General features: G+C 41.3%; 2 protein-coding genes across 3 annotated transcripts in view; one reads left to right on the top strand and one right to left on the bottom strand.

Annotated features, from left to right (window-relative positions):
* The window catches only part of hibch (3-hydroxyisobutyryl-CoA hydrolase), a 36,709-nt gene extending 23,955 nt beyond the window's left edge, over positions 1-12,754 (bottom strand). The window contains exons 1-4 of one of the 2 annotated variants that reach the window (XM_079517899.1): positions 12,667-12,754; positions 4,637-4,679; positions 2,988-3,119; positions 1,350-1,434 (exon numbers count right to left, since the gene is read on the bottom strand). In XM_079517899.1, the coding sequence (XP_079374025.1) occupies positions 1,350-1,434; positions 2,988-3,119; positions 4,637-4,639 (220 nt within the window). In that variant the 5' untranslated portion in view covers positions 4,640-4,679; positions 12,667-12,754. Of the gene's footprint in view, positions 1-1,349; positions 1,435-2,987; positions 3,120-4,636; positions 4,680-9,499; positions 9,635-12,666 lie in introns of those variants that run through there. The other variant, XM_079517898.1, reaches the window with a different exon arrangement.
* On the top strand, positions 11,940-25,450 carry LOC306935060 (uncharacterized protein). The gene is made up of 6 exons (XM_079517900.1): positions 11,940-11,957; positions 22,173-22,336; positions 22,427-22,647; positions 23,025-23,172; positions 23,699-23,805; positions 24,967-25,450. Exons 3-6 carry the CDS (start codon positions 22,436-22,438, stop codon positions 25,142-25,144), a joined length of 645 nt encoding a protein of 214 aa, XP_079374026.1. The 5' UTR covers positions 11,940-11,957; positions 22,173-22,336; positions 22,427-22,435; the 3' UTR covers positions 25,145-25,450.
* The last annotated feature ends 1,411 nt before the right edge of the window (positions 25,451-26,861 follow it).

The following is a 26,861-nucleotide window of genomic DNA, read 5'->3' on the forward strand; positions in this document are numbered from 1 at the left end:
TTTATTTGCATTGTAATCTCCATAGGGGGATTTTAGATCGCCTCATATAAGAACTGTGTTTGAAAAATAAACCGATCACCCCGGTCTTTTCACTCATATGGATATGAAGCATCGACTGAAGGTGGAAATGTACAAATATACCCAAAGAGTAACAAAATAAGCGTTAGAAATGAGTCAAACGACCCAGAGACTACATTTCCGGGTAGGCGGGTGGCTGCATCTGCCCGTCGCACAACAGAAACTGAATGTTAATTACGTTTATTTTTATTGTATTGATATATTAATGTTTCGTGGTTAGTACGAGTCGAGTCACCACCAGCTGAGCTTGCGTCAACGAGGAATCTCAGGAACGCAATGTGTTGACAGCTGGGCGTGACGTATATTAGCATCGACAAATTCGACATTGCCTTCATATGTAGTTTCAAGGCTTTTGCGGCCACATTAATTCCATTTTCTCCAGAAACTGGCTGTATCAAATATGAATGGACATCATTAACGACGCACAGCCACTCCCCTGACAGAAAGGCCGGGGTGGTCGGTTTATTTTTCAAACACAGTTTGTGTTACTGAAAGTGACGTCAGACTTCGGTGCTCTATACTAAAATATCTAAAAACACACATTACCCACATAAAACAGTGCAACACTATCTCTCTCTCTCTGAAAGCAACAGCGCGCCAACTAAACTACAGGCAGAATCTCTTCTGCAACAGATTCAGACCAAAACGTTTCTCTTTCTATTAGTGACATTTGGAATGTTGTTTTGAACTGTCTGGTGTGCAACAGACGGACTGCAGTCGTCCACTATGTCTGTCACAGACAGATGACTTCGATAAATTACTCAATTTTAACCGAGGACTTGATGAAGAAACACGATATTGAAAATTGGGATATTTTTTTTTACTATTTAGATCTTTGAATACTTCAAAGATCTACAAGCTCACGACATGTCGATGTAGATCGGCTAGTTGAACTATTAAAAACTGTTATTCCAAATAGTAAAAAAGGCAAACAAGTTTAGGGATAAGGGGTTTATCACTGACAAACATTAGGACCCATATGCTAATATGAGCAAATACAGAAACCATCCCCACCCAAAGAAGGTTTATTATACTTATATAATATACGTATATACTGATACGCCAGAGCAGCAGGCATGGGGGGTGAAAACAGTCAAAATGTTATATTCCTCTAATTTGGCCTTTCATTCTTAACATCAATTTAGACTCCAAATATGCGTTAAAACATTTACGGGAGGCAGCGCAGTCAGTCCATCCCCCTACTGAGGACGAACTTAGTTGCCAACCCCTGGCGTACATGATAGATGATGATAATAATAATAGTGTCTCACCTCTAATGTCTCCTCCAGCGCAGAAGGCCTTCCCCCCCGCTCCTTTAATGATTACTATGTCTGTGTCACCATCTGACTGCCATGCCTGCACACACGCACGCACGCACGCACACACACACAGAGAGAGTTCGATTAATTTGATTAAAACGGTTGTTTTCTAACTTTTTTTCCACAGATTTTAAGAATTGTTAAGAACAAAAAACACTGTAGATTTAGTCAACTAAAATCTTGACTAACATCATGTTTTTTTTGTGAGGGTATCTACCCTAGGGGGACACGGGAAGAACATGTGAGGGTACCTACCCTAGGGGGACACGGGAAGAACATGTGAGGGTACCTACCCTAGGGGGACACGGGGAGAACATGTGAGGGTATCTACCCTAGGGGGACACGGGGAGAACATGTGAGGGTATCCTATACCCTAGGGGACACGGGGAGAACATGTGAGGGTACCTACCCTAGGGGACACGGGGAGAATGTGAGGGTACCTACCCTAGGGGACACGGGGAGAACATGTGAGGGTACCTACCCTAGGGGACACGGGGAGAATGTGAGGGTACCTACCCTAGGGGACACGGGGAGAATGTGAGGGTACCTACCCTAGGGGACAAGGGGAGAACATGCAAACTCCACACAGAAAGGCCCTTTGGCCAACCCCACCTATAGGGTTTGGGCGCTGATGACACGGAGGACTTTTCAAAGTAGTACGAGCACTCTGTCATCTTAAATGTAGTTCCCCTCTCAAGTCATGTAATAGTTTGTCACATCGGTGTGTTTAGGATGACTTATTAAAAGACACACGAGTCGTCCCTGAACCGTCACCCAGTGACCTGCTGATTGTGCAACTTTCTGCAGAGCACCATTATTGCTTAATTTATTGAAGTTTCACCCAAAAAGAGAGACACCACGGTGAAGGTTTTTAACCTGTTTTAGAAGCACTTTGAACTATGCGAGATGCGATGCATGGAGAATACAGTGGTGCAAACTCAAATTGAATATGTTAGTGTAATTTGTTTGAATCATGTATACAGATCTATGCTTTAGAGTTGGCAGATCTTCTGTGTCTGAAAAAAAGCATTGACAACTTTTGAAAAATTCAATGTGCTAGTACTTTTGTACATCTTACGAATATGTTGTACTGTTAGTCAAGTAACGTGTTGCCTAGCACAAAGAATATTACTCCACTACTTTTAAATAAGAACCAAATCTAAGCTATAATGACTAAAACTATGACAAAATATATACTAGGGGCAGCAGTGGCTCAGGGGTAGAGTGACCGGATGGGAGCCACAAGGTTGCCAGTTCGAACCCTGTGGGCTCCCCCAGAGTTAGTGTCAAAGTGTTAAACGTTGTTGAGCAAGACTCTGAACCCCTAATTGCTCCTGATGTGCTGGTTGGTGCCTTGCATGGTTTCCGCCGGCACCCCAGAGCTCCTATTTTGAAGGTATCCCGGCACCGATTGTGTTAATAATAGAGACGATACACCATAAATAAATACTGAAACCAGATATAATCATTAGGGAAGGTGTATGCATGTACTATGTGTACTATATGTGAACTCTTCATTTCCATTTTCCAGCCATTCAGTTGCAAAAAAACCCACAGGTTGAGAACCCCTGGGTTAGGGGTGTACAGTACCTTCAGCTGGGGGTAGATGGTTCGGATCATGTGGATGTTCAGAGCGTTCAGGGCTCGGGGTCGGTTCAGCGTGATCACTCCTGCACAGCCCACCCTCTGTAGCAGCACCTCTGGGCCCGCCTGGCTGGACATCTGAACGCACGCACATACGCACACGCGCACAGTGACACACACACATATGCACACGCACAGTGACACACGCGCCGCACGCATGCATGCACAGCGAGACACAAACACACATACGCACACGCGCACAGTGACACACACACACACACACACACACACACACACACACACACACACACACACACACACACACACACACACACACACACACACACACACACACACACACACACACACACACACACACACACACACACACACAATATTATAGGTGCAGTAGAGTTAGTGTTACATTTACAAAATCAGGGCATGTGTTTCCATGGTTCAACAGTTACTCAGTACTCTATCTCAGGGGTTCTCAACGTTTTTGGCCGGGGACCCCCGGAAATGCTTTGGCAATGTCTCGGGACCCCCGCCCCGCCCCCTCCAATATAAATTGACTGCTACAATAACCTGGGGCGGCTGTGGCTCAGGAGGTAGAGCAGGTCGTCCAATGATCCATGGGTCAGCGGTTGGTACCTTGCATGGCTTCCGCCGCCATCGGTGTATGAATGTGTGTGTGAATGGGTGAATGTAATGCACAATCTATGTAAAGCGCCTTGGATAAAGGCGCTATATAAATGCACCATTTACCTTAATAACAGAGACAATACACCATAAATAAATACTGAAACCAGATATAATCATCAGGGAAGGTGTATGCATGTACTATGTGTACTATGTGTACTATGTATATGTAAACTCTTCATTTCCATTTTCCAGCCAGTTTTAAAAAAATGAAATATTCTTTTTTAATTTTGGGGACCCCCCAAAATAATTTGGCGACCCACGGGTTGAGAACCCCTGCTCTATCTATGGGCATAAGTAGCAGCGTCTCCGCGATGCCAATTATAGCAGAGACACTACAATACTTTGCCAGCCATTTGCCCCCTTTTTGGGCATCCCGAGTTGTTGGAACCCTCTAACAACCAGTCTGTGGGTATAATGTCCTAGTTGTTGGAACCCTCTATCAACCAGTCTGTGGTATAATGTCTAGTTGTTGAAACCCTCTAACAACCAGTCTGTGGGTATAATGTCCTAGTTGTTGGAACCCTGGTTTGCCCTATAAGCTGCCGAATATAAAAACAAATAGTCTGAACCTATTAGCCCAGCTCTGAGATGGTATTTAGAAGTGGTTGGTATTTAATGACATTGGTCATAAAGGCTTCCTCTAGGCTATAGGGTCAAAGCTATCTCTGCTATCTCTAATACAGACACTTCTCTGGACTCTTAATCAACCACATCAATTAAGAGTGAGTTATTAGCTGTCAACGATGTAAAGATGTCTCGCACGCACGCACGCACGCACGCACGCACGCACGCACGCACGCAACGCACGCACGCACGCAACGCACGCACGCACGCAACGCACGCACGCACGCACGCACGCAACGCACGCACACACACACACAGAGTGAAAGAATGAAAGATGTACAGTCTACTGGAATAGACAAGAAGAAGTGAAAGATAAGAGTTAACTGTACCATGTGTCCCTGAATTCTTCTCAGTCTGCAGATGGAGCCCAGTCTGATCAATGGAAAACACATTCATGTCAATGATGTGAATGGGATGAAATAATACCGCTTCAAATACCTGGTCAGTTCATTAATCGTTTGTTTTCACTCACACATAATAATAATAATAATAATAATAATAATAATAATAATAATAATAATAATAATAATAATAGAAGAACAACAAAGAAAAATATGCAGTGAGGGTGAAAGGACAACTTTAGTTTTTTTCAACCAAGGTTCAGGTTTTAGGTTGCTATTAGAGAAAGTAAAAGATGAGTAAATAAGAATAAATCGCTATAAAATGTGGTTAAAAAATACACATTTAGCCCCTTGCTCGAATGCCCCCGCCTCCCTGTCAAAAACAGCTAAAATCCCTAAAACGAAAGAAAGCAACAAATGAAAAGAAATTAACACTCATCTTTTAATTTCTCTAACAACAACCTAAAACATGAACCTTGGTTGAAAAAAACTAAAGTTGTCCTTTAAGTAAGGTGACAGGTGAGGGAGAACGCCTAATTAACATTACATCAATTGTTCATCATTCGACAACAACAGGGACCATTAGACTTTACATTGTGACCGTGATGAATTAGAAAACAATACAATAGACGAGATATCAGGTGTCATGTAATAATAATAATAGCACAATAGTAGTAGACTGCAGATTAAAACTAGAACTGCACTCTGTCGAGTGCCTACTTGCGCGTTGCACACAAGTAGGCCCAGTGCGCAAGCAGAGCGCGCAGGTACTGTCGACCGCTACGAACTTTCAAATCTCAGCCTCTCTGTGAAACATTGAAATTAAATACTAAAGTCGGGTTATAACTGGCTGTCAATGGTGACGTAATTGCGATATGTTACAATATTGGTTGGGTAACAGGTAACGTATGTAATGTATGTATGTATACGTAATTACGTATGTAAGTTGTACGTTGAAAGTACTATACTGTAGTCGGCTGGCATTGTTATGTGCGTATGCTTGGAGGTACTGATGTTGATGGTGACGTAATTGTCTCCACCAGGCCGAAGGCATGGGGAGAGAGTATGTTTTGCACTCCGTCCGTGTGTGTGTTTGTGTGTCCGTCCTTCCGTCCGTCCGTTACCAGCTAATCTCCGGCACCGTTAACCCGGTCGATGCCAAACTTTGCACACACACTCCCTGGATGCCAACGATGAACCTCTGCCCCACATTTTCCAGAACGGCCTGTTATAGCGCCACCATGAGGCAGCTTTTCAAATGTTTTACCTAAAACTGCACCGATCTGCGTGAAACGTTGCATGCACACTCCCTAGAGGCCAAGGACAAACCTTTGACCTGCATTTTCCACATCTGCCTTTTATAGCGCCACCAGGAGGCCGACTTTTGTAAAACACATTTTTTGATATTACTCCTCTAGATTCTGTCCAAAAATCGTTACACAGTATCTCTATGGTCATGTGCTCAAGTCGGATCTGTCCGATATTTCATATTCCATCCTAATTGGCTATAATTGGCTTTCACAGTTTGCAAGATTGCCCCGTTTTGAACAAAAGCCTCAAATCATGAACGCAGCATGCAATTTACGTGAAATCTTTCACACATTTTCTTACTCGGCTGAGGAATATATCCCACCCTTTTCACATTGACCTATTATAGCGCCACCAGGAGGCCACAACCTGACCTGGCTTGGTGGAGACCTGTGCCCCGAGGGGCACTTTTTCTAGTTAAGATATGTTTCAATGTCGGGTTATAACTGGCTGTCGATGGTGACGTAATTAGGATATGTTTCAGTGTCGGGTGAATTAAAGGTAATGTCTGTATGTATACATGTATGTGACCTGAAACCTATCTTTATTACGTCACCATCAAAAGCCAGTTATAACCCGGCATTGATACACATCTTAATTACGTCAATACTACCAAGCATACACGTGCATACGTCCCAGCACGACCACAATACTTGGTGCGGGGAGGCGGGGCGGCAAGGGCCCCCTTGAGGATTATGAAAACTATTCGTCCCTGCTTGCGCGCTCTGCTCGCTGCTACGGACTTTCAAATCTCAGCCCCTCTGTAAAACATTGGAATAGGGCTTGCAAACCTCGCACCTTTGGTATGCAAATTCGGGGGGTGCGCCATTTTGGCTGTGATGAGTCACTACTATACCTGGCCAACGGATAGGCATACAGTGGTGGAAAAAGTACTCAATTGTTTTACTTAAGTAAAAGTACCAATACTGCAATTTAGAACTACTCCGTTACAAGTAAAAGTATGGAATTGAAAATGTACTTGAGTAAAAGTACAAAAGTATCGGCATCAAAATGTACTTAAAGTACTACAAGTAAAAGTACTCATATTGCAGGGCCAGCAGACCACCATGGCCCATCACCATTACTTTTTTTAACCAATATTGATAACATCCTGCTTCTCAAGACCGATACCGATAACTGATAATACATTCAAATATAAAAAATGTATAAAGATATAGGCTATTTGTAAATGTATATTAATCTGTATAGTATTAGCACACTTGAAGGTAACAAATACTAGTAGTGGGAAAAGATGGATTTAACATAGCTTTGACTTAACCAAATACAGTATCATTATTCATTATCATGACTATTAAAACAAAACACAGAATAGTTCTGACTGAATGAACATATTTATTTTTTCAAGTCCTATGACACTGGTTTCCCCACAAGCAGGACTAAAAACCTAGTAGGCTACTCAAGTAGGCTTAATCAATCCCATTTTGTGTAAAAACCTCAATGAGAAGTGCCCTTCTCAGAAAGTCCCTAGTATTATTAGGGTAGGCTATAGGTACTATATTTGTATTGTCCATTTTATTTTCTTGACAAGTGACAAAGCACCCATAGGTTTTTAGTCCTGCTTGTGGGGAAACCAGTGTCATAGGACTTGAAAAAATAAATATGTTCATTCAGTCAGAACTATTCTGGGGTTTGTTTTAATAGTCATGATAATGAATAATGATACTGTATTTGGTTAAGTCAAAGCTATGTTATATCCATCTTTGCCCACTACTAGTATTTGTTACCTTCAGGTTAATACTACACAGATTAATATACATTTACAAATAGCCTATATCTTTATAATTTTTTATATATATTTGAATGTATTATCAGTTATCGGTATTGGTCTTGAGAAGCAGGATGTTATCAATATTGGTTAAAAAAAGTAATGGTGATGGGCCATGGTGGTCTGCTGGCCCTGCAATATGAGTACTTTTACTTTAAGTACATTTTGATGCAGATACTTTTGTACTTTTACTCGAGTACATTTTCAATTCCATACTTTTACTTGTAACGGAGTAGTTCTAAATTGCAGTATTGGTAATTTTACTTAAGTAAAACAATTGAGTACTTTTTCCACCACTGTATGCCTATCCGTTGGCCAGGTATAGTAGTGACTCATCACAGCCAAAATGGCGCACCCCCCGAATTTGCATACCAAAGGTGCGAGGTTTGCAAGCCCTATTAAATACTAAAGTCGGGTTATAACTGGCTGTCAATGGTGACGTAATTACGATATGTTTCAACGTATGTATGTATACATGTATGTAAATTGTAAGTACTATACTGTGGTCGGCAGTCTTTTTTATGTGCGTATGCTCGGAGGTATATATACTGGTGTTGATGGTGACGTTTAAGATTATGTAACAATGCCGGGTTATAACTGGCTTTTGATGGTGACGTAATAAAGATAGGTTTCAGATTACATACAGACATTACCTTCAATTCGCCCGACACTGAAACATATCATAATTACGTCACCATCAACATCAGTATATATACCTCCGGGCATACACGTGCATTCGTACAAGCACGACCACAATACATGCACGCTCTGCTTGCGCAAGTAATGACTTTCCTTTATAGAAGGGGTTCCCAAACCTTTTCATGTCAAGGACCCCCAAATTGATACTCATTAGCCTGCGGACCCCCACCATAAGAGAATGGCATTTCCCCCATTGTATATTGTAAAATCAAAGTTAATTTAACTCTGAGTGTACAAATGGAACCAAATGGACCCGTTGTACACTCTCTGAGTTACAGACCCATAAGGGTCCATTTGGTTCCTAATTATCAATTAGCTGGGGACCCCCTGGAACTCCCTCAAGGACCCCTAGGGATCCCCGGACCCCACTTTGGGAACCACTGCTTTATAATAGCAAGTGATTCCCACTACAGTGGCCTATACAGCCCTGACACATCGTCACCCTGTTTTACGCACTCTCTCCATTTTAATATGTTATAAACGTCTACATAAACGTCCATATTTAAAATGTAAAGGTCTCACCTCAGAGCCACGGATGTTTCAATCCTCCTCGGGTGGGTAGCAGTACCCGTACCTTCACTATTATTACATAAAACGCATTTTGACCACATCGATGGCCATTTTATCAGGTTGTTCACCATTATGTTTTCAACGCGCCTCTATCGGTCGAGAGCTGTACTGCACTCGGATTGCATTATAACTAATGATAAAATGTCCACCGATGTGATTAAAATGCTTTTTATTAAACACTAGTGAAGATAGAGGTATTTCTACCCACCCGAGGAGGATTGTAAGACCCGTGGCTCTGAGGTGAGACCTTTATATTTGAAATATGGACGTTTAAAACGTCGTAAACGGAGATAAAAGTGCGTGAAACAGAGCTATATTATAGTTCCGCCATGACTGGCTACTTGCGAAGGACGAGCGCTTCTAAGCAGCGAGCGAGTGGTCTAATGATAGCAGATCTACAAGCTCACAACGCGGGGCAGGGGCGACGCGTTGTGAGCTTGTAGATCTGCTATCTTTAGACAGACACATATCGGGTCCTCCATACAGACCTGTGTGTGGAGTTGAACATGAAGGAGGCTGACATGATGTTTGTTGTTATTCTGTCTTCTTCAGATCACACTGTCTGACAGTATGACTTTACTTCCTGGGTAGTCGCCGCGACCTGTCCTGCGATTGGCTGTTAGTCAGTGACGTCGATCGGGGGGGGGGGGGGGGGGGGGGGGCGTATCGACACGTGTTTTTTCCCTTCCTTTCTTTTGCCTACATCGCCACCTGGTGGAGTAACTCGATTGATTGGCTGAAGATTGTGTTCACATTACAACAATAATTAATTATGTAGAATGGGTACATTTCCGACGAAATGAGGCCAATATAGAAACTAAGAGGATAAAGCCAGACTCGTTTACATCGAGGGTTGTCCATTTTCAATTCATCAGAATATTAATTGATTGATTGAAATATGTATTAATGCAGTTTGCAGAATTACAGTACATGATTCAGATGTGGGAGAAGCTGGATGGCAGACGGCTGTGGAACTTGAAGGACAACGGCCTATGAGAAACATGCTTATGAGAAACAACAAAAATAAAAAACTTTGGCGAAAACAGAAGCCAACACGAGGAAAAAGGAAACCCAAAATGTCTGCTAATTCACAACAACAACAACAACAACAACAACAACAACAACAACAACAACAACAAGTCGGTTCACGGGAAGTTGTTGTAGTTTGAACTCATAGGCCTACTATAGGCTACTAAATTGTTTATAGGGTCAATATAAGTAAAATGATATATGCCAAAAGCATATTAGTGGTTGTCCCCCTCACTGGGGGAAATTCCGGCAGGAAAAACGGGCAAGGAGCAGGCTGTGAGTTAATTTGATCAGTAGCCTAGTAAAAGTATTGGAAATTGGAAATACACACGTAAAGTAAGAAAAAAAATAGCCTACCTTAAAACTGTACTAAAGTACAGTGTGTACTTAGTGTAGCCTACTTATACTTAATGTGCTTAGTTACTTTACACCAGTGGCCTCACCTCAGTTATAGCTATAGTGTAAAGTGGTGATATTTCTTTGGTTTAGACACAGGCCAGGTCATGTCTCTGAAGGCTTAAAGGGATATTTCACTTTCAAAAAGATGATTGGGTCAATGTATCGTCTACTCAGGCTTTTGTGAACCCACCCCAGAAAGTTGCTCGATTCAGTACATTTACTAGATCTTGATATTCATTTTAACTGCCCCGCCCCCTTTCTACTGATGGATATATTATAGACAGTTGACACACAGACTGTGCATAGGACACAGAACTTTAAGTTGAGACATGCAATACTGTGGTAACACAGAGTAAACGGCTTAGAGTTATTTACAATCAGTCCGTAAAAACAAAGCCTTCTGTTGAATGCGGCTAAAACACCCCAGGGGGGGTCGGGGGTGCTGTCCCTGGCCTAATCTTAAGGACAGTGCCTATCTCCAACGGCTATACAACAGCTGTGGGGGTGTGTGTGTGTGTGCAGGGAGCTTCCTGCTCCCTGCTCTTCCAACTGATATGATTCTACTGTGTATGTGTGCTTAAATCATTTAGACTGGTTAACAATATAGTTTGAACTATTTCATTACATGTGTTCGGCATGCTTCATATATAGTATAGATATTGAATTAGTCCTATTTGGTATAAAACATATAGTTCGTTACATGAGCTACATGTCATGTCCCTCCTACTCCAACCGGAAAGTCCTGTGAGAGTAAACATTTGATTGGCTCCCATAGGAGCGGAGGTAGTTTGTTGTGTCCAGGGAGGCGGGATCTGGGAAGTTAGTAAATACTGCAGATGCTGTGAAACTTAGAGAGTCCACACGGATTAGCTATGATGTGACTACTGTCCACGGGGCATTCTGCCCGTGGTGCCTTGTAACTGAGTTATTCTGTTCAATAAACCTGATCAGAATATGACGACAACCTGCTTGACTCCTTTCTTCCACTCGACGGCCATCACTGCTAAAGACACATTTTGGGTAACATGGTGCATAAATATACATCACTACAAACCCATTGTAGCTTCAAACTCCATTTTAACCTATAGCTAGATTCATAAAAACACCAGTCCTTGGTTCCAGTGACTCATGTTGTCCTCCTAATAGGCCTACATAACTCTTTTGCCCAAACAATTGTTATTAAGATCACTATAAAATAAAAATAAAAAATAAAAAATCACACTTGTGTGAAGAGAGGGGCTCCTGGTAATGTTTGTTTAAAGTGCTTCAAACTAATAAAAGTCCATAGACTTGGCTGTGTGTGTGCGCACGGGGCATTGCTGCTCAGCTACTACCCTATTAAAATAAAACTTGCCCTTCCCACCGAGAGAGAGAGAGGGAGAGGGAATGGGAAGTCCAAAGGACCATATGATATTCATCAGGTTGTAACCAGACTGACACAGACACAGTTGTGACGTACTGTATGTGGATTGATTGAATGACAGACGTGTTCATCTGTCAAGATTAAACCCAGCAACTGTAAGTTTAATTCACCATTTATTTTATCATTTTATTCTCAGTGGTGTTGTTACACTACAGGCTGTCAGATGAGGAGTTGTGATTTGTGCTATTTGTTTACTATCATCAACATGTTCTTTGTAAAAAACTGGTTCCAGGTGTACACTCTAAGAGTTAAGCCAATACTTTTATACTTTTACTCAAGTAAATGTTGAATAATGGAAATTTACTTCAACAGAGTATTTCTACACTGTGATATTGATAATTACTGAAGTAAAACATTCTTCACCACTGCTTTATGTCTGTGTACAAGTTGGTGAAACGTTCAGTTTGATTATTGAGTGCTGTGTTTGTACAGTAAATGTCGTGCTCTCAGTCCGATAAGAATACGTCTAATAAGGAAGTTCAAAGTTCAGAGTCAATATAACATCATTACTGTAGGCTAGTTACTGTACATAAAGATGAGCTCAAATACTTAATTATACTTGCATAGAACGGGACAATTATTTTTGATGAATCAGAATAAAGAGCTAAATCACCATCATTCACACACATTCATACACCTTTACATAGATGTGTGTGTGCACTGCACATTCATCCACACACACACACACACACACACACACACACACACACACACACACACACACAATCATACGACGATGGCGGAGGAAACCATGCAAGGCACCAACCTGCACATCGGGAGCAATTAGGGGTTCGGGAGGCATACTTAGTTTAGCCCACAGGGATCGAACCGGGAACCTCAGGGTTCACATCCGGCTGTTCTACCGGCCACTCTACCGCTGAGCCACTGCTGCCCAGGTGCTGGACAACAATGCAAAGAACAATGACAAGTTAAAATATCCACACTAAAATTAAAAATTAAAAAATTATATCTATTCTGTAATGCTAATTAGAAAGGACTGTAAATATATATATACCTTCAATAACCCAGCAGGGAGACCAAATACCGTGCTGTATTTACCTTACAAATGAGTGGATAGTATTCAATTGTTCCAATATGGATCCGAACTGAACCTGAACTCCCCTTCACAGTATGTCCCAGGCATTAATACTGTAGATCACGTCAGTTGTTGATAAACATTCATTGGCTGAATAGATAGTTCATTTCCGCAATATCCCACGGTGGTGCTGGTTGTCGAGCACTCATTGGACCAGCACATGGATGATGAGACTGCAGGTATCGTGACATCTTCCTTGGTTCCGTCATTGAGGGTCATAGACCGGGAAAGCACAGAGGCTGGCGTTGCTATGGCAACCTGAAGATAACATTCTTTCCCTGCTAGCTGTAAACTTTCGACAGAGAGAAATACTCCTATCTACTTTCTCACTATGCACCAAGGTCAAATACATGTCTCAAATCAAAATAGGCCTCTCAGTATGCGAGTTAACTTGACTGGGGAAAGTCTAATAGAGACAGTAAATCTGAACTTGGCGTCAGGAAACCCATAATATAAGTATGATAAAATAATATAAAGGATAATATAGGGCTGAGATGATTAGGCACGTGGATGGTGACATGACATAAATAGGATAAAGAGAACAACCCGGAGTAAACAGGCAGTAGGCTAAGAGTAAAATTATGATAAAAGGGCAAGATGACAAAATATGACCTATATGGAACACGGTCTGGGCCCAAAGTTCTATATGTGTTGACCAACAGAATATGATGGAGTGGCCAACTTGACATGACGTGTAAACAACATGTCAAAATGTATCTAACAGTAGCTCTATAACAAATAACAATGACAAGTTAAAGTATCCACACTCTGGATTGTAGCTCTATAACAAATAACAATGACAAGTTAAAATAGCCACACTCTGGATTATAGCTCTATAACAAATTAATTCACAAGGCAACGTTTCCAGTGTTTAGGTCTTCATCAGACATCATTTGTGGAACTGAAGACTATAAATACATTAGGATGTTTTTTCTTTTAGCTTGTCTGGAGAGAAGAGAAGCAGAGAGACTTGTTCAGCTCCAGCTGCAATGAAACTATGCTCACATCTGCATGGTGTCACGTGTCAGGGCACATGACAGCCTCTGATTGGCCGCTTTCAACCCACACGTGCGCGCGCGCACACACGCACAGTAAAGTAATTTTCAGACTTTCTTTTTCGTGGGAATTCAAGCAGCTTACTCGATAGTGAAAGTTAGAAGAACTTAGAAGCCTAGAGAGAGAGAGAAAATCGGAAGTCCCAAGTAAGATTGTTTTCATGGTTTTCAGGTTGTAACCAGATTGAGGTGTTATGGATTTGAAAGACAGACGTGTTTAACTGTGTTGTCAAGATTACTGTAAGTTTGATTTACCACCTTATTCTTAAAGTTGTTGTGACTTGTAGTATGTGTTTATTATTATTATGACCAACGACAAAAATCCCATAACTAGGCCTATTGTGAGAAATACAGCAATGTGCAAACACAGCAGCAAGATTTGTGAACTGTTGCGACAAAAGGTGGTTAGCTAATGGAATACAACCACCCTAAGGACTACCATGTAAACAGAGCTGCTACCTTTTTTATAGTTATTTAAATAACTTTAGAGTCCTAAAGTGCTGCTACTTCTTTCAAAAAAGCTTTATAACCTGTATAGCATGTAAGTATCGATGCAATGTGATACTGTTTACAGAATGCTGTACCTCTTCCAACTGTACAGTATATGCTTTCCCAATTTTCAACTTTTTGTGTAAATGTGGCAATGTTAAAAAGTACAACATTAATAATAATTTAAAGTAGCCAACTACGGTGGAGACCAGGACACTTAAAATCACTTAATAAATTACATAAAAATGCACAGGTTATTTTACCAGGGCTGAGCAGAGTGAAACAAGAGAGCATGAAGGGTGCAATAAAACAGATTTATTGCCAAACACAAACATGATGAAAACATAATGATCTTGTAGCCCATCTGTCCCAGAGGCAATGTCCATGTGTAACAGTGTTATATAATTACACAAAATATGATACAAATAAGTGCTTCTATCTGACTCAATTCTCCATGGTTCATGTGTATAGGAATACATATGGCCCTCATTTATCAACCGTGCGTACACCAAAATATGGGTGCACGCCGAAATAACCGCAATTTCCGGCATTTACCATTTCCGCAAAACCTTGAACTTGACCGTGCGCCAGGACAAAAATCACGTCTGGTCGGGAGCTGTCGTACGCTTTGTCCTCACCTGTTTTTCTGTCGTAGAACAGCGGAGCAGCATTGTTTGACCAGCTGAGAGGCTGTCACAGGCATCTAAACATATGTATTCACTCCTAAAATGTTAATATAAAACTGTATGTAGGCCTATATGGGCTACATGTAAAAAAAGCAATAGGCCTACATCAACGATGTGTCTGTGTTATATGAAATTGGTAGGAGATAATTACCAACTTTACAAGCAGTTAAAATCGCGCAATTAAAACAATGTTGCAAGTTTAGATGCTCAGGCTTGCATGCTGTGGTTTACTAACCAGAAAGGCAAGCGAGGCGACAGGAGAACAGACAGGGTAGGCATACAGCTTTATTTAATTCATGCAGGCGTTCGTTCTTTATATATTTAAGATACAACACACTGCAGTTGCCGTTGGGCTTGCAAGTTGCGTGTGCGTGCGTCTGTGTTTGTATGAGAGGCGGGGGGGTGAGGCGGGCAGCAACTGCAAGGCAACTTTTTATTTACTTTTTTCGTCATTTAACTATGGTTTCCAAGGTCGTACTGCAGTTGTTCATGTCGCAAAAACGAGGGCGAGGCTTGATTTCATCGGGCGTGCCAGATAGATTTCAGCCGTCACATTTATTAACGTCGGAACGAAATTATGGAAGGATCAGCTGTTTGCGATCACTTTATAAATGCCGTGGCGACGTGGGTGTACTACGAAACCTACACTCGAATTTGGGGCAAATTTTACACTCAATTGATAAATGAGGGCCTAGTCCTAGTGCATTAGATGTCACAGCTCCTTTAAGTCTCCTCCTTTTGCCCCTGTATAAATGTCCTGCCACACCTCCACCTCTTCCTTCTGTACTTCCGTCTTGGAACGAGGTGGGTGTCTTTGTTGACTTCTCTGTATAACATAATAAGAATTGTACTTGCAAATTGATTTATACATTGTTTGTTTAACTCTGTTTAGAGAGGAGTCCTTGCACTACTAAGAACTAACGTGGAGACGTGTCTGTTGTTATTCTTTGTCAGGTATGTTACGTTTTATTATTTGTTGTGTTACTGTTGCTCTTGCTTCTGTACTTCCGTCTTGGAACGAGAGAGGAGTCCTTGCACTACTAAGAACTAACATGGAGACGTTATTCTTTGTCAGAATAAACGGAGGTTGTCTCTAGAGTTCTGGGTCCGTCTAGTTCCTTCAACACAACGCAGAAAGAGACAGACTACACCAGTTACACATGCAGTTATTTTGTCCATGGGTAGAGCACAGTCCATATAGCATCCTTCTGTCCTCTCTCTCCCATTCCCAGGGGAAACCTTAAGAGTCAAGCAATAATTCAAATGAGTTTGTGCTCTATAATGGCCTACCTCTCGCAATCACTGCACAAAGAGAAAATAACATAAAAGTTACATTAAATATCATCTTAAAAAGTGAATTGTTCCAAACAGTGAATTAATTGTCCCAAAAGGTGGTGGCTGACAACAATACGATGACAAAAACTATCATTAAAATCGTGGGCTAAACAATGATCCTTCTGCACAGTGCACACGCTGTCAACATCAACTTCAAGGTCACAGAGGGGGTTCTTATCTTGAAGCGGGGCAAGTCGCAACTTTTCCCCTCTGCTGAGTTAGTTTGGCCTCCCCTCCCTCCCTCTTTCACCATCTGCCGCCTCGGAACTTCCCTCCTCTGGCATCGTCTCTCAGCACCTCCATAGACGGGTCCTGCCACGGGCGGACATGGCATGTACACCCCGCCACCTGGTGCCAAGCAACCATTTCTCTGGCTGGGGTGTCCCTGTCCTCAGTGCCTAGACTACGGCCCCCCTCCATGGCCCACCCTCCTTCCCTCCAGCCAGCTCCATCTTCTGCTCTCTGTTCCTCTCCACAGCTCCGTTCTCTCTGTGCACTGCTCTCTGTCTCTTAAAATCACTTAATAAATTACATCAAAATGCACAGGTTCTTTTCCCAGGGCTGAGCAGAGTGAAACAAGAGAATGAAGGGTATAAAACAGATTTATTGCCAAACACAAACATGATGAAAACATAATGCTTTTGTAGCCCATCTGTCCTAGATGTCCATGCAGTTATTTTGTCCATGGGTAGAGCACAGTCCATATAGCAGCCTTCTGTTCTCTCTCTCCCATTCCCAGGGGAAACCTTAAGAGGCAAGCAATAATTCAAATGAGTTTGTGCTCTATAATGGCCTACTTCTCGCAATCACTGCACAAAGAGAAAATAACATAAAAGTTACATTAAAATATAATCTTAAAAAGCCAGGCCAGTGAATTGTTCCAAACAGTGAATTAATTGTGGCTGACAACAATAAGATGACAAAAACTGTCATTAAAATCGTGGGGTAAACAATGATCCTTCTGCACGGTGCACACGCTGTCAACATAAACTTCAAGGTCACAGAGGGGGTTCTTATCTTGAAGAGGGGCAAGTCGCAACATTTCCCCTCTGCTGAGTTAAGGTGGCCTTACACTAGCCGATAATCGGGCATTTTTGACGCTCGGGGGGTGCCGACCACTCAAAGCGCGATCGGGATCGGCCCGATCAACATCAAGAATGTTTGATATTTGCTCTGCCCCACTCCGTTTAACCTGTAGTGTGTGATGCTATCAGATTTCAGATTGAAAAAAATCGTCTCCCTCCCTCTTTCACCATCTGCCGCCTCGGGACTTCCCTCCCCTGGCATCGTCTCTCAGCACCGCCATAGACGGGTCCTGCCACGGGCGGACAGGGCATGTACTGCTCTCTGTCTCTGTACTGCATGCAGTCTGCATTTTAATAGAATGTGAGAAAAAATATAACAAAAATAAAAGCCTGGGTAGCATTTTAAGGCTCCACCCAATTAAGCAGGTGCAGGTGATTTCCTAAGCTTCTCAGGCCCAATCCCAATTGCCTCCCTCAAGCTCTGAGCCCTGAACCCTCATTGACTTTAGTGACGTCAGCTGTAAGTGCTTGAGGGTGAGAGGCTGCAAGGGCTCCAAATTGTTGTGATAGGAATGGGACAGCACTTTCATGACACTTCACTTTATAAAAACGGTCCTTATTCACAGCCAGTGCCTACTATGCTTGGCCTATTTTAGTATTTAAGCTGATCGTTTTATTATTAGATTCATAAATACACTTTCCTATGTGTGATAGGGGTTGTAATATTCATATATAATAATATTCATTATAAATTGCATTTCCATATTCTTTTACATTGCTCATTAGTCATTTCTCATCATGTTTCCCTTATTATTATTAAATTGTTATTAAATATATAGCCTATCCTTCCTATAAAATAGCTCAAGGCTCTATTGCTGATTACTTAGGTTAGGACCCCCGCAGTGGTGTCCGGTTAGAACTTAAACCAGGATGCTTGGACTTCTGCCTTCTCCCTGAAGCCGACCCTCTATATATTCTCCGACCAGGCTTGTCACGATGACTAAGCCAGTTAGATCTATCCATATATGGTTCTATCCATATATGGTTCTACCATATCTATCGATATCAGCACTAGGTCGGCTCAGGCCCAAATATAGGGATTGTCATACTAAACATGTCATATATCATATAGCCCAACGTCCTAGTCAGAGTCTTCGTTACACTTCCATTCCGTCTCCCTTTGAGAACAGTGAGAAAGCACATTCTAACCGTACATAACTAATTTGCATACTTAAATGATTGACGTTCGGAGGATCCCCCCTTAGAGTATATATGAATAGAGACGGCACCGGATATCTCCTCCCATCCACTTGCATTAAGTTGCTCAAAAGCGCATGAGGCGATTTCACTAAGGAACAGAGTGCATTCTGGGATGGATTTGCCCCAAACTCATGAACGCGCTGGCCGTTGACTATCATTGCACGCGTTCACGTATGAAACAGCAGCGTTCACGTATGAAACTGCGTTCACGTGTCATCGTGAACGTGCACAATGATAGTCAACGGACCAGCGCGTTCATGAGCTTGGCCCAGCAATACCAAATTTGGCCACTATGTCCATTTCTCCTCAGGGTTTCCTCCGGGTGCCGTCTCTATTCATATATACTCTAAGGATCCCCCTCATTCCCCTGTTAATGCTATGAACTGTGGGTAATTTCTTTGCCAAAGTCAGCCAATGTCAGTATCAATGCTGACTTTGGCAAAGGGGCGGGCTGAGCCCTCACTGACTTACCGATTTCAAATGGGACATCCCTCAAGCCCTCGCAGACTTCACATGAACGCGCAGCTAAGTCAGTGAGGGCTCATTGAGTCAGCAAGGGAGTGGATTGGGATTGGGCCTCAGAAACCATTCAGGCACTAGCCTATCAAAACCGACCCTGTCACATAAACATATCATATTTTTGTTTACAAAAAGAAAGAAAGAAAGAAAGAAGTATGTAAATATATAACTGTAATATAACTGTTTTGGCAATTGTAATAAGTTACAGTTGGGGGTAGGCAACCTTAGGCACGGGTGCCACATTGGCACAGGGGAGGGTGATAACTGGCACACTGGTATACATGTCACATGTGTGAGAGTTTGTCTTCTTTACAAATTAAATATAAATATAAATTAAGTCCCCTCACATCTGTATCTATGCAAATTACACGCTGCACATAATACATTCATTCAAACTATTATTAATATTTAATTTGGATATGGTGTCATAATAAAACTTGGCACTTAATGTCAAAAAGGTTGCCGACACCTGAGTTACACTACTAGTTACTAGAGAAAGTAATTATATTGAAGTTCAGAAACCTGTCTACTCAATCTATATCTCAGAGGAGGGCTGTGGACAGTTCAGAAACATGACATCATTGATGGGGAATCCAAGCTAATAATAATAAACTGTGGGCTTTCTATTCCTGGAAGAATTGCTAAAATAGAGGCCATTGTTCAAATGTATTAAACACAAAACCTTTGTCACCCTGCAGTTACTCTGAAGCAAAGAAATGGATCTGGTTGTGCAGTACATGATGCAAAGGGCTCCACCAGAGCCCATACCCTATGTCCAAACAACACATCCTATAATACAGTTCATTATTGATGACAAGCTAAAGAAGCTCAAGAAATCAATCAAAGGCAAAGACATCAATCGCTGTTACCCATGCATGGAGCTCAACGATCATATATGTGCTTTGACTGCTGCTGTGGCATTTCACAAGGAGGACATCTGTGTGTTTCTTCTGAGTATGGGTGCAAAACCAAATCGGTTATCCACAAATGACTTCACCCCTCTGCATTATGCTTCCTTTAAAGAAACGCCACTTTATTTTGTGCAGAGACTGATTGAAGCAGGAGCAAATCCAAATGGTCCCAACGATAGTCATAGTCGGCCACTTCACGCTGCTGTCTTCATGCAAAGGGATGATATTGTTGAAGTCCTAATCGAAGCCGGATGCATAATCTATCTACATGATGATTTAAATGAAAGAATATCTGAAACAATGCATAAGCTTGCATTGAGCGGTGGTGAGTTTTATTCTAAAATTAAACATTTTATAGATCTGGCCATTGCTGTACAACAGAAAACACCAAAGGAAGTGTTCAGCATGTTTGATCGTTACATGCTGGAGGAGAATCCTCAGACCCATCTGACCATGATTGACGTACTCTTTAATCTCCCAGAAGAAGACTGTTCTTCAGCTTCAGCAGAAGAATATCGTCAGGGAACTATTAAATGGTTGAAGGACAATGACAAAATGAACTGCTATGTTGAAAATGCAGCCAAGCGGCTCTCAAAAATACGCAGTAACACCCTGCAGACTTTAGTTTTGAATAGTCTACAAGCAATGTTCTGCACAATGAAAGAGATACCCAGTGAGGTATCACTGTCTATTATCCCCAAGCTGCTGAAACTCCTTTCCAGAAAGATCACAAGCACTCAACCGTTTCTTTCAAAGCATTACTTATTGATAACTCTATATGTGATTGCACAAAAAGCAAAACTCAAAGATGACTGGAATCGGAACCTCATGCATACATTATGCAAAACGATTGTTCCTTTTGTGAAGAAAGAGCACCCCCCTGAAGGGAGAATGTATACATATGGCATACTGGCAAACCTGCTTCCATGTGAACATGCTGCTGACATCTTTGCCTCAGTGGGAATAGATCATGTGCCTGAGGATATTATTGCATATGCAGAAATGAGGATGGATAATATCCTAAAAGAAGAGCTTAGAGAACTGGAAAAGTATGTAAACAAGCCAATCTCAGAGCGTGATGGTTCCACAACTGCCAACACAGAGCCATCAGGATCCAAAAAGAAGAGCAGGAGGAGAAAAAAGTCAGGAAAGCAAGAGGAGCTGAAAGATGAAGTTCATGTTGATGCAGATAAGCCAACAACTGTTCCTGTTGAAGAATCTGGTCCGACTGAATGTTCACATGTGCAACCTATCCACCCCGTAGCCAGTGTGTCACCAAAACCACAACCTATCCACCCCGTAGCCAGTGTGTCACCAAAGCCACGGAAATGGCTCCAAATCAGTCAAAGATGGAAGCAACAGTTAGAGAAGCTTGCAGACATAGATGAAAGTAAAGTGATCAAAGTTGGGAGTCTTGTGTTTGTGAAAGATAATGAATTCCGCATCGCAAAGGGAAGTGATGGAACCGTGGTCTTCTTGGGGTTAAGAGATGACGGCACTGAAGTTGCAGTTAAGAGAATTCCCAAATCCAACTACGATGTGCTGAAGAATGAGGAAGGCTTTTTACGTCTTCCTGAGCTTGATGATCCTTCGATTGTACGATATGTCGACTTTGCAGAGCATGAGGAGTGGGACTTTGGATACCTTGGTCTTCAGTTATGTGAATACACACTGGAAGAATACATCAATGAATCAATCAATAACTTTCCTGAAGAGATCCTTAGTGAAATGAGGAGGGATCTTGCAAAGCAGGTTCTCAATAGCTTAAGTGTTCTTCATTGTCAGAATCCTCATATTCTCCACCGAGATATCAAGCCCCAGAATGTCTTGATTGGTAAGATACAGACGGAATTAAGACATACAATACATGTAATTTAATTCCCATCTATAATAAACACTGTTTATTATATTGATCTACCCAATTTGCTCTGCAGATGTTAAAAAAAGGGCAAGATTAGCAGATTTTGGAATAAGCCGCCGGTTACCCAAAGGACAAACAACCCTACGAACAAGCAGTGCAGGAACGAAATGCTGGAAGGCAAAAGAGACCTTGAATGAAGACAGTGATATTGCATATAAAAGAAGCACTGATATCCAGGTATTTTTTTTGTGAGCGGGTGTGAGAAAAAAGTGTAATAAATAAAACGGAAACCATGATAATCTTACTCATTGTCATGCTCCTTTTTAGGTGGCTGGGATGTTGACGTATTACATCCTTTCTGGAGGTCACCATCCATTTGGCACCAGCGTTGAATGTGAATATAACATCTACAAAGGATTCTACAACCTGGATCACGTTCAGGATGTGGTTGCCAAGGATCTCATCGAGAGGATGATCCATGAAGACCCAAAGGAAAGACCTAAAGTAGAGGAATGCTTGGCTCATCCCTACTTCTGGACAAACAAAACGTACAAGAAATAAGTAAATGTTTTCCATTACACATACAATAGTAGTAGTAGTAGTAGTAGTAGTAGTGTGTTATCTGTAGTTAATATCATAGCTTATAGTCACAACGACTCCACAGCTCATTTTAACATCTTAAGCTCTATAGTTTCAACAGTGCAAATAGCCGATCTACAAGCTCACAACGTGTCACATTATGACATGTTGGGAGCTTGTAGATCAGTTAATTTGTTTATTTATTTATTTGTTCTGCCAGTAACTTATATCATGCCCAAAACATGGATGCCATTTTTAAAGTAAACCATTTGATCCAACAGTAAGTGTTCTACCAACATGATGTTTTCTTTTTTGCACAATATGTCTTTGTTTTGTGAATTCTTAGGAGAATTGATTTCCTGCAAAAGGTTGCGAATGAGAAGGAAATCGACAAGCACTATGAAAACCCTGGGCGCCACAACGTCATGGCTGTGTGGAACCAGTGTGCTGAGGAGGGACTGTTCAGCACATGGAAACACACCATGAAACACAAGGTGACTAAATCATGTTTATAATATACACATATGTCCAGTAGACGAAATCATGTTTATAATATACACATATATGTCCAGTTGACTAAATCATCTATATAATATACATATATATGTCCTTCACACTTCAGGCATTTATCAGGCGCTCTTAATCCAGAGCGACATACATTAAGCAAGAACAACACATGGTAATGCATCCTATATAAAAATAGTCATCAAGAATCATATGTAAGCTAATATCTATCTAATTAAACAATATGCATACATAAAATGCTATCTAAGTTACATAAGTTTAGCCTTTGCGTATACGCCTGTAAGGTCATCGGGGCTAGTGCAAGTGCTACGGCAAGTGTCACGGGCTAAAATGGAGTCTGAAGAGGAGTGTTTTCAGATTAAATCATATGTATACTGTAGGCCATTAGACTAAATCATGTAGGGTTCAGGTGTGTCCATTAGAGTAAATAATGTAGGGTTCAGGTGTATATTAGACAACAGGTCCGTTTCATGTTGAAGTTGTGTGTTTTTCCAGTTGCAACAGGAGGTGTTTGAGGAGATGGACAACAGGAGGAAGAGGTTTCCCTACCATGATGATGTGTTTGGACTGCTGCGCTTCATACGCAATCTCCATCAGCACCAGTACGTTGAGTTTGATCACAACAAAACACAAAGTGGTGCAGCTAAAAATCATTCTCTTAACCCATTTAGACCTGAGGCCGATTCTAAAAACCTCTAAATCTTGACCTAAAGTTTAATGAAAACGTTCAAATGTTTATTAAAAAAATTACCATGAATGTATGTTGTTATATATACTGTACAAAGTGTACAGCAACAGAAACCCAAAAATGGGTTCCCGTCTTGAAAGGTATAGTTACAAAAAGTGGTTCTTTAAGTTTTTTGATTGATTGAATTAGACATAACTGTAAAAACAGCAACAGAGTTCAGTCAAACACTTATTCCAAAAGGGATTATTCGAAAAAAGTTATTGCGGTCTTGTTTCCATTTAGTCCCTATGCAATCACTTCATAGACATGACAACAATTAAATAACCAAACGAAAATCTATATCATTTCAGAAAAAACAAATCAATAAAGTATGTACAGAGTGGGGAAAAAGGAAGCGGTGGTGATCACCTCTTTAAAGGGGCACGATCAGTCAAATTCTATTTTCCATTTCTATTACCTACAGTGTGATCACTTCTCTGGGTGTGGATCCAGTCAGACAGATCTCATTTATAAAGCAGCAGTTACACTACAGTATAGACAGATGTCAGGGTGTTCATCATAACATGTAGTGTTCAGGGTGTCCATCATAACATGTAGTGTTCAGGGTGTCCATCATAACATGTAGTGTTCAGGGTGTCCATCATAACATGTAGTGTTCAGGGTGTCCATCATAACATGTAGTGTTCAGGGTGTCCATCATAACATGTAGTGTTCAGGGTGTCCATCATAACATGTAGTGCACTGTTCAGGGTGTCCATCATAACATGTAGTGTTCAGGGTGTCCATCATAACATGTAGTGTTCAGGGTGTCCATCATAACATGTAGTGTTCAGGGTGTCCATCATAACATGTAGTGTTCAGGGTGTTCATCATAACATGTAGTGCTCAGGGTGTCCATCATAACATGTAGTGTTCAGGGTGTTCATCATAACATGTAGTGTTCAGGGTGTCCATCATACCATGTAGTGTTCAGGGTGTCCATCATAACATGTAGTGTTCAGGGTGTCCATCATAACATGTAGTGTTCAGGGTGTTCATCATAACATGTAGTGGTCACTGCTGTGTGTGTTTACAGTGCTGAGGCTGCTGCTGACATTGACCTGATGGAGATGTTTCCTGCTCTCATCGTAAGTGTCTACAAGTTCACTCTGAACCAAGGCTGGAACACACGGATCACCCTGGAAGATTTCTATCCAGCAAAGTCAACAAATCACAGCTTGGACGACACCCTGGGCAAACTCTCCCTGTTGTAACTTAATGGGTTGCCCAAAAGGTAGATCGCGATCTACCAGTAGATCACAAAGGCTGTGCAGGTAGAACACTTGACATTCCCCGAAATATATAACAAAAATCACAAAACTCCTCATCCCACTAAACCAGAATCAGAATAGGGTGGACGTGGTGTGTGTTTGCTAGGATGGACCAGCACTCCACTTGCCTCCACACAGACTATTCATGTACTCTTCCTTGGGTCTATAGGCTCATTATCCAGCTCTCAATGTCTTCACATTATTGTACAGTTAATAAAATGCATTATTCAGTGTAACCCCAGCTCCGTCTTTCAGGTATATTTCCGTCAGTTATATATTTTTTTTTACATATTTTTAGCAATGGGATAGTACATTTTTGTTGGGTAGATCTTGAAGAGCTGGACTGGTCATTTTAAAAGTAGATCTCAAGTCAAAAAAGTGTGCAGGGCACCCCTGGAGATAATTATATGATTGATTGAAAGCTGCTAAATTCATATATGATTGTTTACAGATGAAGAGATTGATTTAATTTAATACAGTCTATTGATATTGATTTAATTTGTACAACGTAGATTGACATTGAATTGAGACTTTTATTTTTGTATTGCCCCCAACCAAAGGGTTATAACTCAAGAAACTGCATGTCCCACAATGCTTTGCGGCTAAAACCAGATGTTACTAAAAGAGCAGCATTCTATAGAGACACACAGGGACTACAAGTTTCACGCCCCCAAATGAGACAGCGTCCCCACTTCTGATCCGTTGGCACGGTGTACTGCAGGCCAGCCCATAGAAGTCCATTGAAATTCAACTGTAGTTAGCCTACTTTTAAAAGAATATGAAATTAACTGAAGACTATTGATTTGAATACAAATATGTTTCCAAATGTATGAAGTGTCTTTGTCAACATATATTGTTGTCTTCTCAATAGAGGATGTATTTCACATTTAATTTACCACTTGATTGAGTTACCCATAATGTTAACGGAGCAGAGGGGAGACGGCAGACAGAGAACCTGTCGCTTTTAAGGGACGTCACTGCCTTTACGAGGCTACGAGCGCCGACTTTGAAGAGTGGAATTCTCAATATACATCCCGATCCCGACTGACTTTGTTATTCATGTCTATATTTTGAACATGTCACGGGCTTACTATATATGTTCTACCTACCGCGGAGCTCCGACGGTGTGTTTTACCGCTGTCAACTTGTGTAATTAACTTTGCTGAATAGTTGCATTGGAAAATAACACAGCTAAATGGAGGAGTGACATCCTGACATTTTCAACTACCTAGTGAATTCTCCAGATGAGTATTAATAATAGTCTTGCAAGATGCTGTTTAGATCATTTTCAACAAATACAAGCATATAAAACAAAATACAACAAATATATCTGGGTATTGAAAACCTCAAGGGATGCAACGTGACATAATATGTCACGGTTGTAAATCTCAAAGTCAAAGTCGTTGCACGGTATATTATATTGACTTTGAGATTTACAATGCTAGCACTTTTTACAAACTGGTGGAGTATATTATAGTACATTGTAGGATGTATATTGAGATGGCAGGTATGTGACATTGAAAAGGACAAATCAAACATATGGGACACTTTATTAGAACAGAAAAAAATCGCTACAGCCTCAGTAATGAACCAGTGAAATTAGGGTATTTTATGATGCCTCTCATAGGGATTGCATTGGCAGCTGCAGTACACAGTTGAA

The sequence above is a fragment of the Electrona antarctica genome (assembly GCF_951216825.1).
Source record: "Electrona antarctica genome assembly, chromosome: 13".
Classification (NCBI taxonomy): domain Eukaryota; kingdom Metazoa; phylum Chordata; class Actinopteri; order Myctophiformes; family Myctophidae; genus Electrona; species Electrona antarctica.